The 17,830-nt window shown below is 42.7% G+C and overlaps 2 protein-coding genes across 4 annotated transcripts in view; both read left to right on the top strand.

Annotated features, from left to right (window-relative positions):
* The window catches only part of LOC118118579 (protein kinase C epsilon type), a 56,658-nt gene extending 51,023 nt beyond the window's left edge, over window positions 1-5,635 (top strand). For both annotated transcript variants that reach the window (XR_004697975.2, XR_007034772.1), the window contains exon 16: window positions 5,610-5,635. The gene's annotated coding sequence lies outside the window, so the exon portion shown is untranslated. The remainder of the gene's footprint in view (window positions 1-5,609) is intronic.
* Window positions 1-17,830, top strand: part of epas1b (endothelial PAS domain protein 1b) — a 42,214-nt gene that overhangs the window by 4,977 nt on the left and 19,407 nt on the right. For both annotated transcript variants that reach the window (XM_035171709.2, XM_035171711.2), the window contains exons 2-3: window positions 13,664-13,854; window positions 17,575-17,738. In XM_035171709.2, the coding sequence (XP_035027600.2) occupies window positions 13,664-13,854; window positions 17,575-17,738 (355 nt within the window). The remainder of the gene's footprint in view (window positions 1-13,663; window positions 13,855-17,574; window positions 17,739-17,830) is intronic.

Raw genomic sequence — 17,830 nt, 5'->3', positions numbered from 1 at the left:
TCCTGATAAATAATCATATTTTTCTTTTATTAAAACTTGTTAAAAGTTGTGTGGCTGTTTTAAATCCTGAAAATTGTAACGTGACATCAAACTACACACGTATAATAAAGTCTGACATATTGAAACGTCTCTTTAACATCTACTCTATCGGTAAAGTAAAACTGTTTTCAGACATGAACTCTGGGAAATGTCCCGAAAATAGTGTCGGGACATTTTCTGGAGTTTGTGTTTCACATATGAAGAAGCAGCAGAAAAGCTCTGGAATCTCCTCGTCTTCCCAAGTGGACGTCTTCGTCTTCTACGTGTATGTCTCCTCTTCTTCATCCTGAGATATTTGTATTGTTCCAGTTTCACGTCCGTCACGTGTTAGAAACCTCATCAACTCGCTCACTGTGAAGTTTCCAGAAATTTTCCTGCTGCATTCTCACATGTTTCCAGAAATTTTACTCAGACGCTGCAGGGAAAGTTCCAGAAAATGTCCAGAGCAACTGACTCAGACATTTGTTCTCACACACAGAACCTCCAGAACATTTCAGGAACATGTCTGGATTCAGTGCACGTCTGAAAGAACTATAATGGAAGCATCAGTTGAGTAATGATTGTAGTTTACAGTCATGGTCTTTGTGGCTTTTAAATCTCAGTCATTTACCTGCTTCTGCACTTCTTACATAACAAGGTGTGTGATTGAATGTGTCCTGTGTGGTGCTAAATGTTGACAGATGAGTTTAAAGCTTTGGCTTCTTATTCTGTGGTTTGCTGCTCATTAGGAGCAGTCGCTGCACCTTTTGTGTCCGGATGTTTTGTGCAAGCTCGTGGTAAGAGAGGGGAGGAGGGAGGGCTGCCAAAAACAAGAGTGGGAGAGCAGGAGGGAGGACGGGGAGTTGTTAAACAAGACAGAGAGATAATGGAGGGGACACAGACGGACGAGGCATGTGAAGACAGGCGAGTAAAGCGCAGGAGAAGCTGCGTCGCTCGCATCGTGATGGGCCTGTCGGGCTCTGGGACCGGGGCCCGGTTGGCTCAGCGCCTTCATGCCTCCTTTGTGTGCTAACCCCCGTCGGCCCGGCCTCCCCGGCTCTACCCAAACATCACGCCACTTACAGCGGTCGCCCAACCTGCCCTGGGAAGAATGTGAGGAGAGATGGGGAGAGAGAGACGTCCAGAAAATACAGTGCAGCTCAGAGCGGATTTACTGCCTCCTCATGTAGACAGAGGAGAAGAGTTATTAGAGGTGATTAAGAAGGTTTAATCTCAGTTAGTGTCCTTCAGTTCTCAAGTGTTTGTACTTTAAAAGACGACGTCTTGTAAAGTTTAGTGAGTAAAGTTTATTTAGTAAAACTCCTTTCATAAAGTTGCACAGTGCTTCTCAAGAATCAAATAACACTATAAAAGTAGTGACCTATTAAATGCATGCAACAGTTCAGTATAATAACGATAATAAAACATATATGAATAGGTTATGTACGGATGTGTTTCTCCTTTAACTAACTAACAAAATAAATCAAGTTATCTGCAGGAAATATGCAGCTCCTCAAAAACTCCTCCTCAAAAACTCCTCCTCAAAAACTCCAGCCTAAAGGCAGTTTTTAAAGTCTAAAGCTCGACGGCAAAAGTTTTCAGACGCGAACTGAATCCAGACATGTTCCTGAATGTTCTGGAGGTTCTGCATGTGAGAACACAAATGTCTGAGTCAGTTGCTCTGGAACTTTTCCTGCAGCCCTTTTCGTAAAATGTCTGGAAAATGTCAGAGTGAGTTGTTGAAGTTGTTAGAGGATCAAATGTTAGATCAAATGTTTGTAATCCTGAGTCTCCTCCTCAGTGTTCTCGCACTAATGGGTTTGTTTGGAAGTCGTCATCGGCACAGAGCGCTGATGCTGGTTTGATAAGAATCATCTGTCACAGACCTAATGATTCCTGCGCCTGAGCTGAACTCTCTGGTATCAAGTAGAAATTTAAAACATCTTCTGATTGAGTCACCTCTTTCAAATCAAACGAGATTCCACTTGTCTGTGTTTAAATATCTTTATTCAGAGAAACAGACGGAGACAATAGAGACAAAGAAGAGATGAAAGGGTGCAGAGGGAGAGAGAGAGAGAGAGAGAGAGAGAGAGAGAGAGAGAGAGAGAGAGAGAGAGAGAGAGAGAGAGAGAGAGAGAGACTGTGGGTTATGAGGGAGAAGATAGAGATACAGATGTTTGTCTGTTTTCCAGCTGTGTGACTCTTGTGGTTTACTGGGATTGTTTCACTCCGATAGGTAAAAGAGCCACTTGATGTTTTTAAAGCTCAAGCTAATGTTCATTGCATCACAAAAAAATGTTCCCATACAAAGTTTTGGATAAGAAAAGTTTGATAAAAGTTAAAGTTTTACTCTTTTAAAACACTGGAATCTTTAAAAAAAAAAAAAGCAAAGGAAGTTGCCAAAGATACTAAATGAGAAGTTTCCCACAGTCTCTTTTTGTATAAAACAATTTGTTTGCCAATGTAATACAACGTTTGCTAAAGTAGCAATAAATGGATAAAAAACAGATTTGTTTTGATTAGTTTTGTTTTATATAATGACCCTAATAACAACAACGACTGTTGTTTTGGGATTTTTACCGTTTACATAATATCTCACATGTTAATATGAAGCTGTGGCCAAAGGAGACTCTCCGACTTTCAACAACAGGAGAAGAGTCGTTTGTACGAGGCCTTAACGACACGTGTGAGAAAACGATTCTTGGAAATGGACGTTTCTCTAAAGTTCCCCCTTCGTTATCAGAGTCGACGTCAGTGGCTCTGACGGCAGGAATCAAACTTTATATCCTGCTTTCAAACTCTTTCGGTGTCAACCTGGGTCCCCTGTGTTTCCCAGAAGCCCCTGCTCGGTGAGGGGAACCCAGCGGGGGGGTCTGTTATTTTTATCTCTTCCATTCTCAGCCGCCCTCTTTTCTTCAACCTTGATTCTGTCCGTCTTTGTATTTTTTATTCTTCTGTGTCTTTTTGTGCGTATCACATTCTCTCACATTTATCCCGGACCCCCCGTTGCTCTGTTTGCCTCCGCTCGCTCACTTTGTTGTCGTTGCCCCCCCCCCCCACCCTCGCGCTCCATGCCGCCCCCGTTCCTCCAGACCTTTACGTTCCCCTCTCTCTCCTCCGGCAGAACTCTGTCTCCTTGCCATTTCCTATTTCCCGTCCGCCAGCTCCCGTTCTTTTACTTCCTCTGCTACCAAAATGGCCACGATCCTCTGTGTGTCACCTGGCCGGGCTCCAGGACTCCTCCACCCCACCCCGGTCTCACCCTCGTCAGGGAGGTCTCACCCTCGTCAGGGCGGTCTCACCCCTCAACATGGAGGCTGGAGAGAAGGCGTTTGTTTCAGTTTCACAAGTGTTGATCTGGAACATCGCCCCACGACTCGTGAACGTGTTAACAGACAACTTTTCACAACTTCCAGCTCCTTGCTGGAAGCAGCTCTTTGTTTCTGGTGTTTTTAGTTCGTTGTCATCACAGTCGATGTTGTGTGTTTGTTGGATGTGAACTCTGGCTGCAGATCAACCTTGAACCTTGAGTCATGCAGCATTTCCATGTGGTTTTACTGTTTGTGGGACTGAACATGGCCACCACCACCTGCCTGCTACTGTTTAAACCAAGAAGCAATCATAAGAATCCCAATATGACCTCAGGGTGGAGTAAAAGTTAAAGTTAAAGGAATTTATCTTCAGGCATAAATAGTATTTGATATTTGATGGGCATGTAAAAAAAGTGCATGGTCTGTCTTTTTCCGACAAAAAGGGAAAAAATACACAAACTTAAGAAAAACAGTGTTCATTTTTCTTCGCAACAATTTGCATTAAAAAGAGAATAAAAGCAGAACACAACGGTAGAGACACACACTTTCCAGGCCAGCAGAACCAGATGTGTTCATTTTTAATCCGCAGCAGCAGCACGACCGGGACGTTAAAAACCTTCTGGATGTTTTAACAGGCTTTCTGCAGCTCGTACTGACTTGAGTATTTCTGCTTTACTTGTTACATGTTGTCAACCCTTAGAAAAATTACCCAAACTTCATCAGATCATTCAGAAAGCAACAGATTTTCATATGTTTTATATTTGATGCATTTTTACATCGATCACTATAGTTTCCAATAAGAGAAATAGAAATTAATATTTAAGGCTCTTTTAAATGTTAAACACACAAACTCGGGCTTCACTGCAAAGTGAAATCTGTAAACCTGTAAACTTCTAAATGAGAAGCCGAGGAAGTGAGCAACAGTCCGAGACTCGCATTCCTTTCTCTTTTAAGTCTCACTAATCCTTTTCCTACAGATTACACTCAGTCATTCCTCTTTTCACTTTTCATTTCAGGACATGAAAGCTGATGAAAGGCTGTTTTCTCCTCCTATCTCTGTTATCACATCTCTAACTTCATCCTCGAACACCAGAGCAGAATGAAACACGGGGCGTCCCTCTGCTTTTTCATGCAGAGACCGTCCTCATGTAGATGTTTCAAATTAAAAGGGTGCGTTCTTCATATGTGAAAGACAAACTCAAGACTTGTAAAAGAGACATTTTTTGTCTCTTACACATGTTCCCTCTGTTCTCTACTTGCTGTCAGCGGCGGCCTGCACATCTGGAGCTCCGGGACAATTCCTGGTGGCCTCATGGTCTTTTTGGCCTTGAACTGTTGACTTAATCAGCAATAATAAGATGTCGAATTTCAAAGTAAAAGCCCTTGGAAATATCATATTTTCACTGTTTTTGGTTGTGGCAACAGAGAAGAACGTTCTTATGGCACTTGACAAAGATGACGTCATTGAAAAGATGTCAGAGGACAGTGAGTTACGGTTTCTACTAGTCTGGTAACCGTCACATTAATAAATAGTGTTAACCTACAGAATTAGGGGTTTGATGCTTTGTTTTGGAAAGGAGTCAAATTCACGGCCTGGATTATTGTCCCAGTCCAACCACGACTTCTATAAATGTTCTGTATGTGATTTGATTTACGACTCAGGTAAATCTGGGCCGTGCAGCATGTTTGATATTCTGATGGAGGTTCCCAGCTAACACCACCTGTGGTATCTCTCTCTCTCTCTCTCTCTCTCTCTCTCTCTCTCTCTCTCTCTCTCTCTCTCTCTCTCCATCTCCATCTCCTCTGTGCCTCTCTTCAATCAGCCAGTCTATCCCGACCATCAGCGTGGCGTGGGCGGATGTGTTTGTTTGTGCCAGAATGTGTGTGTCGGTCTCTCTCGCTCTCTGTGTGTGTGTGTGTGTGTGTGTGTGTGTGTGTGTGTGTGTGTGTGTGTGTGTGTGTGTGTGTGTGTGTGTGTGTGTGTGTGTGTGTGTGTGTGTGTGTGTGTGCCTCTCTTTCATGGACTATCAGAATCATCAGCAATCTCCCACATCATTCTTCCCCTGATTGAGCTGAACTCGGGGCCCCTGTCTGGGATAGCTGTTTGTTCGGCTGTGTCTGTGTCTGTGTGTGTGTGTGTGTGTCCGTGTGTGTGTTTGGCTGTGTTTCCAGAACTATGTTCCTCAGGATCACAGATTAGCCAGTGCTGTATTGTTGCTCAGTGTTTGTGTTTCGGCCAGGCGCCACAAGTACAGGAAGACCCACTGTAAGCAAGGAAAGGTGTGTGTGTGTGTGTGTGTGTGTGTGTATTTAGGGTGTGGGCAGCTTGTTCGGCCTTTTCTGACCCTCGACCCTCTGAATAGAGGAAAATATCATCTTTTATTCAGAGTTAAAAATAAATGAAAAGTATGAAAAAAATTCAGGGAGGAGTCCAACAGTTTTAAATTGACACAGGTTTTTATGTCCTTCTTATTTCTGATGTAAACCTCGGATAAAGTTTCTTTTCAGGATGACATTTGATTTCTGTCATTAATACTTTTCACTGACGTTAAACCTTCAGACTTTTCAGTTTAGTCGGAACCTAAATATCAAATATCCAGACCAACACACCAACATTTAGTCCGAAGAGAAGAGGTGTTCTGGGTCTGGATCAGACTGAACCATGTTTCTATTGGTTTCCAGAGTGAAAACATGTTTTTGGATAGTTTGGACTTTTGGACCAATCACAGGAAGTAGAGACGGCATTAAACAATAGAAGAAGAAAAAGAACAGGAAGCAGCTGCAGTCTTCACCTCCGACGATATAATCTTTGAACCACTAGGACGTTTATTTGGTGCATTTGAACTTGTTTGGAGTACTGTAGTACTGTGGAGTACTGTAGTACTGTGAAGTACTGCACCTGAAGGTGCTGATGCTGGGAGTAATATCATCAATATTACCATGGCAACCACTTCATTCAGACTAAAACCCCCCCCAACTGACAACACGCCCACGTCAGACGCCGTCCACAAATCAGAGTCAAGTACCGGTAGACGCAGCCCACGTAGGTGATGACAACAGGACGTACGCATGTCGGACAAAATTCTTTAGTCCCTAAATTACAACGTGAAAACAAAACTAACCAGATCAAATGAAACAATGGAACAAACACATGAAGCCTGGTTCAGAAATCGCTTAAAACAACAGGCGGAGGAATAACAGCAGAAATCAAACTGTCTCGTTGATCATGTGGGCGTCTTACTCTGTTTTGTTAAGATGGGACATGATCCTTTAATTTCACTTGAACTTTCCCATTATTCAGCGAAAGGCATGAAAAATATAAACAAGAAAGTTGTGGAATTTTTGTTGCTGAACATGTCCCCGACCTCTGTGAGACACCAGAGATACTAATCCTCCCCCAGGTGAAGGTGCGGTCAGACGCTTCAGTCAACATCAGGGAAATCTGTCAAATCTGAAGTCGCGGAGAGCGATGGAAACGACAAGAGGAGGGAGAGAGAAACGCAAAGTGATCCATGGAGATCTTATGTAACTTTACAGTACCTGTGATCTGTCCTACACACACACACACACACACACACACACACACACACACACACACACACACACACACACACACACACACACACACACACACACACACACACACTGTAACTCCTTCAGTCCATGTGATTGCTGTGATAACAAGCCAAGAGTTGTTTATAGGAAACAGATCCTGTAACCAGAGCTGTGTGTGCGTGCGTGTGTGTGTGTGTGTGTGTGTGTGTGCGCGCGCGTGTGTGTGTGTCTGCATGAGAGTTTGATTCACTGTCAGACAAATAAAGTAGAAAGTAAAGTTCAGTAAGTTTAGTTTTATCTTCAAGGTTGAATCTCTTCTTCCTGATTTCAGTTTGACAATTCAGAGAATCAATGAAATTTATAAATACAGTTAAATTATTGTGACAGTTCAAACCTTAGACTGTGACTAAGCTGCTGATGCTAAATTGATATACTTGACAGTTCTTCCAAACTTAACACAAATATATTGTGAGTTTTACACAGTGAAAAGTTGAAAACAGCTCATTTATTTACAGAAATGTAAAACAGAGTCGTGTTATTATTGTATAGAACCTTTTTTATTTTCTATTCTGATGTTAACATTTCAACTGTTGTTGTTCTTTTTCTTTTTTTGTCCAAATCATCCCCACTTCTCTTAGTCTGCACGGTTAATGTGTTTTTACCTTCGCTTACATTTATATTTACACGATAATAACTTTAACGTATAACATGTCGGCCTAAAGATTCATTTATGCCCGAGTTAGCACATGTGCTTGTTATACTTCTTAGTATAACAATTTTCTTAGAAACAAAAATGGGACACGAGCAGAAGTAAAGAGTTTTATTTTAAAGGACCACCTCACAGTGACGGAAGCACACGAGGCTCATTTTCTCTCATTACTACATGAGCGCTGATGCGGTCCCTGATAATCCTGAACAACACACACTTGATCTCCTCAGGTCTGCATGCAGTCGGGAACAGATGCAGCTTTGTGCGGCGCTGCAGGGAAAACTGTGTTAACTGTCTCATTACTGCGAGCAGAGACACCAGCAGACAGCCCAGAGCAGCAGCTCCGTCCTCGCCTTATCGTTTCTGTTTGCTTCGTTCAGATTCGAGCGTTTGTCGTCCTGTTTCCCCCCCCCCCGTGCAGCCGCCGACTGACGAGTTAATCACAGAGAGAGAAGTGATTGGAAAACGCTGGGGGGGGCGGTAGAGAGCGACAGAATGAGAAGGCGTTGAGGGCGGGGGGTTGATGTCCGACGCCTTCGCTGTGAAACAGAAAAGGAAGAGTCCAGCGTTTGTCCTTTAAATGATTTCTATAGAAATAAACTTTTTTAAATTAGACGATGCAGAGAAAGCAAATATAGAAACTAAGTAGTTTTGCTCGTTTACAAAGATCAGAAGAGACTGATAGTGTCATCCTCACTATTCTGCTGCTAACTTCAATAATAACATTTATAATTGATTTATTCACTCTGGCTTTTATTTTGATTAATGGTTAATCTTCCCTCATGTAGACATTTCAAATTAAAAGTCTGCAGGGAAAGAACAATGAGATGGACGACATGAAAAGTGAAGCCAAATCCTCTATCGCCCCCTGGAGAATAATCTCAAGAGGAAATATTTGGTAAAACTAACAGAGACTCAAACAGATGTGTGTGTGTCGACTTGTTTTCATGATGGAACCGTATGTTTCAGACGTCACAGAGTTACGTGTCGATGGTCATCGATCATTTTTAGTTTTTAATGTCGAGGCGAGAAAACGGAAACATTCAGTTCTCACTACAACGTTTAACCGTTGAGTTCACACTGCTGTCACCACTGCTCCATATGCTGTGTGTGTTTGTGTGTGTCTGTCTGTGTGTGTGAGTCTCTGTGGTTAAGAGTGACTGCGTTACTTCTGACACGGAGGTTTCAGAATGTCAGGTATGTTTTGTCTGTCACACAGTCGCTCTCTCTGTCCGTCAGCGGTGGAAGAAGAACTCAAATCCTTCACTCGCGCAAAAACACAAGAACAACCACTTAGAATTAAATGTGAAACGCACAGTTACATGTTAAAGTCCGACATTTAAACTCTAATTGAAGTAAACCTGCAGATGCATCGTCAGAAAATATCAAAAAACAAAGATACCTCTGCAGAAAAAAATGTCTCTGCGAGTGATGCATTGTTTTTATTATATAATATTAGTTAAAATGCTGATCAGCAGTTTACTCTTGTTTCACTGTTGAAGCTGGTTGAGATGCAGCTGTTGTTAACTGGCTCACCCACAGTTATTATCAGCGACGGTCGTGAGATGAATAAAGAGGCAGAGAGGAGTAAAAACACACATTTGAAATTAGTTTTTCTCTCATTTCTAACAGAATTGTTGGATCATTTTAAATTCTGTGGATCATTACGATGAAATGAGACGATGTGAGATCACGTTTCTTTGGGGAAATGTCACAGTTAACACGTGACGCACGTCAACAAGCTCCGTGAGAGAAACTGCTCCTTATCAATCAGTTTTTATTTTGATCATATCAATGAATCAATCTGGAACTAACTACGTCACAGGTTTTGCTGAGCTATGTGGCGTCGGGTCATTTGACGGAACACAGATAAAAAAATACACTGAGACGTCTGAGGTTGAAATAAATCACCGAAATGAAAAATGTGAGACAGATGATATGAATTTATCATTTAAATATTTTGTGAGTCTGGTTGTTTTTGTGGTTTAGCTGCGGCCTGTCTGTCATTTCAACTGCAGAGGTTGAGCCACGGATCTGCCATCAACGACCCGGGTTCATGGAATGTTTGCAGGGAGAGACGAGATATTTGAGATGTCAAGAGAGATGTTAAAAGATAACGTGTCAATGCTGTAAAACTCAAAAATGATGGATAACTCCTTTACTTTAAACTGTTAGATTAGTTTTTATGCCAAAAACATAAAGTCTGTAAATATCAGGCGGTATGTTCCACAACACTCCAGCATCGTTTACTGCTACGAGTGGAAAGATATCACATGACACGACTGGCTTCTCCTCCCAAAACCTGAAAATAAAGTAATAACACAAAACTGTCACATTCCAAACAGGGAAAAAATGCCCAGATTTTAAGTCAAATCGCAGACATTTCATAATAAAACATAATTTCAGCTACTAACAAATTATTGACGCCTTTCCTTCCAGTGTTTGTCCTGAAAACAGACAATGAGCCGGTGGATTCATGAGTGAAAACCTCTCGGTTTGGTGGATTTTGTGCATGTGAATGCGACGGAGGGTTCAACGAGTGCATCACAGGGCTCAGTGCCCTGGTGAAGCGCCGGGACTCCCATTGTTTCGCATCCTGAAACCGTCTGCGGCGACCTGAGGCAACAATGGCCCCAGACAATCAAAGACTGGCACTGCACACACACACACACACACACACACACACACACACACACACACACACACACACACACACACACACACACACACACACACACACACACACACACACACCTAGGAGATGGTTGAGCTGCTGGCTCGTCAGTAATGAGGGTTTTTGGTGAGCGCCAGTCGAGGTTAATGAGTTTAAATCAGGGAGACGCACTGATGAGACGTCCTCTGGATAAGATGAGATAATGGTGCTTCTGTTGCTCCGACTCTTAATTGTCCACCATCTTGTCCTTATTGTGCGTTTGTGCACATGTTTGTTTCTCTGAGGTCGAGATCGAGATTCGGTTTTGTTTCCACATCGAAAACTTCTTGTTAACAAGTTTTTGCCGTCCACCTCCGCTAAGGTTACAACATCCTCATACCTGCACACAATGTTTGCAATGTAGGTACAAACGAATACAACCTCAGACGTAACAAACGGGAAGTCGTCTCTTGGTGGAGGTTCGAGCTCTTTAGTCGATAACTTCAGCTCCGTGATTTATCAGGTTTGTGATTTTCAGGTCTGAGCCACAGAGCTGATCTTTTCCCGGCAAGTTCACTTTTCCTGCAGAAACCTTTTTCTCCTGTCGCTCCGGGTCGTGTTTTGTTTCTGGTGCATGATGCAGGTCTGATGCAGATGTGATCCTCTGGTGATAAACCCAGTCACCACAGAGAGAGGAGGGCATGTAGAGTTCATCAGAGCAGAGACGTCTGTTGTGGTTTCTGAACTTATCTTGGTCAGATCCGGCTTTTAACTTTAAATTGATAAGATTTCTCTGGTGTTAAAACACAACATTTGAAATCCAGCCGTCAGTTTGTTGTGGAATAAAAACTCTCAGGTGACGGGTGGAGTCTTTGTGAGGCCGTCGCCGCCTCGTCACTCCGTTAACACGTCTTAACGATTTAAAGTTTTCACCCCCGACAGGCGACCAAATTTCTTCTAAGATATCATGAAATAATGACACATTTGAAAACCACTCAAGAGTTTTTGTACACGATTAAACAGACTTTCCACACGTCGTTGCTCCACCTTTTTAATATTTATTTAGCAGCTTGTTTCTGTGTCATTTGAAATAATGAAACTATGCTGCAACGTATTTTCTATTTGTCTCCATCTCTACAAACCTGAATGAGTCACCGGAGAAATGACATCATGGTGCTGCCGCTCGTCAGCAAGTTATTAATCCCTCAACCGTGGAGGTTATGTTTCCACCTCTGTCCGTTTGTTTGTCAGCAGGATTACATGAAAACTACAGCGTGGAATTATGGGAGAGTATATTAATGTCTGACGTTCGGTGCAGCTTGATTGAATATAAGACTCTATTATTGGGCCCTGGTGGAGATAACTGATGTATTTGTGGCCCCTCTCACTTCTCCTGCAGGGTTTAGGGTCAGATCTTAGTTTTGCTGTTGTTGCTGAAAGTGTTAAAGTGTGAGACAGAATCCAGATGAAGCCAAACTCCATGTGTGATGTCCTTCTATGGTTTGTGTCGACGTTCTGTGAGTTTGAGCTTCGACATCAGAATCCGACTCGTTTCATTTTGGCTCACGGAGACAGAAACAGATATTCCTGGAGTTTATTCCTGGACCTGATCTGTTGGGCTTCTTGCAGCTCTCGTGTGTTTTCTACAGAGTGAACTCAGAATCTTAACGTATGACCTCAGATTGATTGTTGAAGTGAATATCTTTTATCCGCTTTAATCAACCTGCAGGAAATGAAAATAATCACCTGCAGGCTCCTCGTCCACTTTGATGTCTCCTGTTGAAAACAAATTGTCGTCTTTTATAACCTGTATGGTTCACGTGGAGCGTGTGTCCCCCCACCGTTCTTCGCGGCTCCGCTCCAAACACGTAGCCTCCTCTTCCTCCTCCGCTCAGCCCAAAGTTCACATTGAATGTGGCTGAATTTGTTTTCAATCCAAATCGAAAAAGAACAAGACAAACAAACACAACGTGCACTCTGTGCCGTCAGTCACTCTTTAAATATTATCTTTTATTCTGCTGTTAAGTGTTGGAGCAAAGGAAACAGAGGGAAGTGATTGAAGCAGTAAACACACAAACAAACATGATATATTATGTCTAAAAACATATATGTTAACATTATGGTTGCACTGTGTATTGTGATTAGATAAATGGTTTAAAGCGAAAAAGAGAGAGTTATTGTGTTATTGTGTTTGTATTATTGTGCATCGTGCCCATATTTAGGGTTTTCTGCTTGTTCAAAATTCAACACTGATTTTTGATATTATTTTAAATTTAAAGACAAAGAAAAACATGATTCCGATCAAAATGAGACATTCTTTTCTTTCTGAAGGCTTTTATCAGGTTTTTATCGTTTGAAGATTAAAAGACGACTTTAAATGAGATATTTGTGAGTTTTGCTCTCGCTACATGGACGTTATCATCGTGTAGTGAGAGGATTATAAAACATGTTAGTGTATCTTAGTGATAGTGTGTGTTAGAGTGTGTGTTTCTGAGTGATGCAGTGTGTGTGTGTTGGAGCTTCATTAACTCGACTCTGATGGAAACAAGTGAAGTGATGGAACATTCGCTCTTCTTCTTCTTCTCACACCTTTTTTTTCTTGTGTGTGTCTGAGGTCAGTGTGAAGTTTTCTCATCAGCTGTAACACAACATAAAACCTGTGTGAAAACCTGTTTCATCTTGAGGAAACAGGTTTTCTTGGTTTGCATAAGTAGCACAGAGTGACTTGTGCACATGTGTGGATGACGTGTGACACGCTGAGTTATGTGGGTCTGACGAGAAGTGAATAAAAAAGAAGTAAATAGTCTCAGAGACGCAAACAATTAAAAGTTAAGAAATGGAAAAACTGAGCATCAAGTTTAATTTATTGCAGTGTCGGCTCTAAACATGTTAGAAATGGGCTGTTTGTTTGTGGGGATGCTCGATGCAGCTTTTCTTTCTGAAACTGTAAAAGTGACCTGCAGCAAATAAAGATCTGTTCACCTGTTTATTCAAATAGAAATAGAAGTTCTTTCTTGTTTTATAAAATCCTGCTGACAAACAGACAGACAAACTTGGATAACCTCCCTGGTGAAGGTAATAAAATAAAATGGGTGACTTCCAGAGGATTTTTTATAAAGAAGAAAACATTTCCTGGTATTAACAGTGAAAAGTTCATAGTGTTTAAACTTGAGTGAACTTTGGTGAAACTCACTGTGAACTCATGTGTATCACATGAAGAGTTGTTGTTGTTGTGCTGAAGTTGGCCAGCAGCAGTTTGTACGACATGAACAAAGTGTCTCTCACAGAAGAATTAAAGCTACATGATACAGTTAAATCTTTAAAGTGTGATTATCAAGAATTTAATTATTTGAGTCTCGATCACAACAGTGTGTCATTCAGTGTCACAACCTGAAGGTGTAACCCTGTTTGTTGCAGGGGCAGCTCGGAGCGTCGCAAGGAGAAGTCTCGGGACGCAGCTCGATGCCGACGCAGCAAAGAGACAGAGGTTTTCTACGAGCTGGCTCACCAGCTGCCGCTCCCCCACAACGTCAGCTCCCACCTGGACAAGGCCTCCATCATGAGGCTGGCTATCAGCTTCCTGCGCACACGCAAGCTGCTCGCCACAGGTACACACACACACACACACACACACACACACACACACACACACACACACACACACACACACACACACACATCGTCTGCATGTGTTACACAAAGAAAAATGGCGGCAGGTTACCTCTAACACGTTCTCTGACCATCTCGACACGTGTCTGGGTGTGTGTGTGTGTGTGTGTGTGTGTGTGTGTGTGTGTGCGCGCAGTAAGAAGGTTGGACGTTTTTTCTCCCCCTTCCTGTCGTCTTATTTAAAATTAGCAGCGGAGGAAGCTCGACAAAGAAACTGACCTATTGTTCTGGAATTCCAACGTCTGCGTCTCCAAGTGAGATCAGAGAAGAGCAAAATGAAACGGCTGCAGCAAAGTCGGTCGACAACGCCGCAGCTCGGGGACAAAACAAGTGCATCAAGAGAGAGACGCTTGTTGAAATGAGAAAGATTCAACCTTCAAAACCTGAACAGCTTTAAAATCATTCTTGAAAATATCTGTTGCCTAATTACATAAGTCTGGCCTGCAGCTAGGTTTTTGTTTTTAACATGATGACGATATCATTTTAAAATCAGGTTCAAACAATATCTCGCTGCTGAACAAGCCTTTGAGAGAACGACCTGTTGGTGGAACAGGAAGAAACTTTCATTAATTGTATCTGTAACTCTGACATTATTCTCCTGTTATGTAACGTTTGATGTCCTGCTCATTGTGTTTCTATTAAGCAATTTACCGTGTTTGCTGCCAGCGATTTAAAACATAAATGATGATGCAAACAGCCGGTGCTTTGTTAAACTGCGGTGACTGCCACTTCCTGTCTCGTTTGAGGTGTGGAGTCATCAGTCACTCTTAATTAGACCTTTACTTCTACAGAGTGAGCAGCTCACAGTGTTTCACGGTTAAAAGCAGTGAACATAAATCAATTAAACTTGAAAGCAAGTTCAAGCAAAAATATTTTAGTTGTAGTTTCATCGAAATTTCGGATAAAATTATATATTTTGCTATAATTTCTCTAAATGTGCTGTGAGCTTTAATGTTGCAGCAGCAGATTTTCCTCCCATGCAAACCTTTGAGTTTTCCAACTTAACCCCTGTGGTTTCTATTTCTGCAGATAGTTTCGGTTTCATGATACGAGATCTTGAGATATCTGCCTTTTAAACCTGAGGCGACCAAACCATTGACAAATTAAAAACCGATTCAGAAACGATGCCCCTGTGTCCAGTTTTTATAATTTGGATGAACTGGCCCTTTGAGTCCAGCGGTAGAAGGTTCGACGAGTTTTATCAAACATGCACAAAGATAAAGAAGGATTTGTGCTGAGGAGGAGGAGGAGGAGAAGGAAAACAGATGAAAAAGAGAGGAGGCATTAGGAGGAGGAGGAGGATGTAATGAGGGTAGGAAAGCATCGGGTGAGGAGGGAGATGCAGCGGCAGATAGAACGTTATCAGCTCCGTCTGATTGCTCAGTGATGGAGGGAGAGATTGGGGAGGAAGAGCTCTGCCCATCGTTGGGCTGCTGCTGGCTTTACCCCTGCTAGCCATAACACACAGCTGCCCTGGCGCCACACATGCACGTGTGCACGCTGCTGTAGGGAACGCGTCTGTTATGCAACGCGAGCTTTGCTGCAGCCCAAAGAACACTGATGTGCAGATTAGGAGGTCGTCAGGATGTGATTGGACCTTTTCTCAGTGATTAGTTCAACGCAGCTTGTTATTGGCTGTTGGCCGCTCAATTAGAGCTTTTCGGGGCCGGAGTCGATATTTATTTAATTCCATTTTTTCACGACTTATGGTTCAAGGTGTTTTTAACATGCACCAAGGGCCTAGTAGTTGTGCAGTAACCTCATCATAACAATTAATAAAAAACTGATTAAAGACGGAGACGTTAGCTGCACTGTAAATAAAGATGGACGACATGACGGCTCCCAAAAGTGAAGCCAAAACGTCTCTATCGCCCCCTGGTGGCTGGCTGCAGTATAGGTCATAAACCCCACCTCCTCCTTGTTAGCATCTGGGACCAAACAAAAAAAAAGGAGACGTTAAATAGTTTCATATCTTTTTAGTGGGAGAAAGTTAAGATGCATCGTCCATCTTTGTTTACAATCCATGGTTGTTGCATCTTCCTCATTTAACCTATATCAATTATATATATATCAACCTATGTCATTTCATATTCAGATCATCTTTTTACAGACGTTAAGTTGTAAGAGCAGCTGTCATCGTCTTTGTGATTCTTTACCGTTCGTCGTGGGCGTCTTGTTACTTCTGTCTCTTCATCGGGTTTGATGTGATTGTTTATGTTGACGTCAGTGTTTTCTGTTCCATGTCAAACTTTTCAGACCCAAACTACGTCTGTGTCTAAGAAGTAAAGTTTGTCTTTTAGGTTCAAGCGTCTTGTGTTGTCTCAGCTGGTCCAGAGTACTTTTGTTCTTTTTCCTATTTGCTCTCCTTTGTGTTTGTTTGTGTTTTTCCTGCATCCGTGTTGAGTGTCTTTCCAGTGACAATGAAAATATTTACCTCCAAAAAGTAGGTTGTGTTTTCTCTGCTGCTTGTTTGTCCGTCTGGAAGCAGGATCACTCAAAACCTACTGTTGAGATGTTGTGGACGAATTAGCCAAGAAATAAACTCTGGATAAACTGATAAATTCATTCACTTTCCTTTACATAGTGAGATAAGGAGTTAGACTCTCTGAGCAGCAATCTCTCAAACATACTTTCAACCTGCAGCTACAACCCGACACAGCTCACTGCTCCTAAACCACAACAATGGTTATTTTTAAGAATATAAAGTCGAACTTAACAATTAAATAAGATGTAGACGTCTCGAACTTTGGTGCAGCTAGTCACGACACAAACGCAAAAGAATGAAATCCTGCCAGAAATCAGTGGATTAAATCCGAGTCTCGTATGATCCCGTCGTCGTCATTCTCAGCACAACAAGATGTAGAATCATCAGAACAGCAGCTGTCCCTATCAAACGCTTTTTTCTTCACCCCCATTATATCTGAAACCAGGGTGGTTACGCAACCAGAGAACAAGAGAGAGAGAGAGAAGAAAAGTGCAACTTGGTCCAAATGACCACTAATCACAGCTCAGTATTTAGGCCAAAGGTGCCGCTGGCGTTTGGACTGGGCCCCCAGAGTCTCGGCAGCTCCCTGGGGCCCATGAGAACGCTCCGGACTCCACCGGAGGTTAGCGCTGTCTGGGCCCGGCTCCAAACTCCAGCCCCTGGCCTCATCGGGAGCCTTGAGAACTGGCCTCTCTTATCTCAGGGAAGCACACCAGAGGAATTACAAGCTTCCCACCCTCCACCCCCATCGACTACTGGGCTTTGTTCAGCGTGAAGCCACCGCACACACACAACCACACACAAACACACACTTTCCCTCTCGAGCTGTGTTTTTTTAATTGAGACACCCTGGACAAACTGGAGTCTGTGTGTGTAAATGTTTGGATACTGAACCGTACGTATTTGAACTTAATTGGTTGATTTATGTTTCTTTAAGTTGGTGCTATCACGAATGATTGTGTGGTCTGGGTGTAATTTGTCTGGGTTGTGGATCGGGAGCGGCAGGAAGAAGCTGCACTGGTTTGTTTTGGCCCCGAGCCGAAGCTTCAAGAGAGAAAACAACACACACACACACACACACACACACACACACACACACGTATAAAATGATATTAATTCATAATCATTGAATGAGATTTGTGAGTGTGACCCTGCCGTCTTCTCTCTTCCCCAGGCGGCAGCAGCAGCAGCAGCAGCAGCAGCAAGGACGACGACGAGGACGGACAGATGGACAGTCAGTACCTGAAGTCTCTGGAGGGCTTCGTCACCGTGGTAACATCAGACGGCGACATGATATTCCTGTCCGAGAACATCAACAAGTTCATGGGGCTCTCGCAGGTACACAACCGCAGACACACAACCGCAGACACACACCGGGAGGAATCGGTCACGTGCAGACGAGAGTTATATTTAAGCTGCAGCAAACACTA

The sequence above is a fragment of the Hippoglossus stenolepis genome, chromosome 12 (assembly GCF_022539355.2).
Source record: "Hippoglossus stenolepis isolate QCI-W04-F060 chromosome 12, HSTE1.2, whole genome shotgun sequence".
NCBI lineage: Eukaryota > Metazoa > Chordata > Actinopteri > Pleuronectiformes > Pleuronectidae > Hippoglossus > Hippoglossus stenolepis.
Note: the sequence above shows the minus strand (reverse complement) of the source record. Positions and strands in the feature narration are given on the sequence as shown.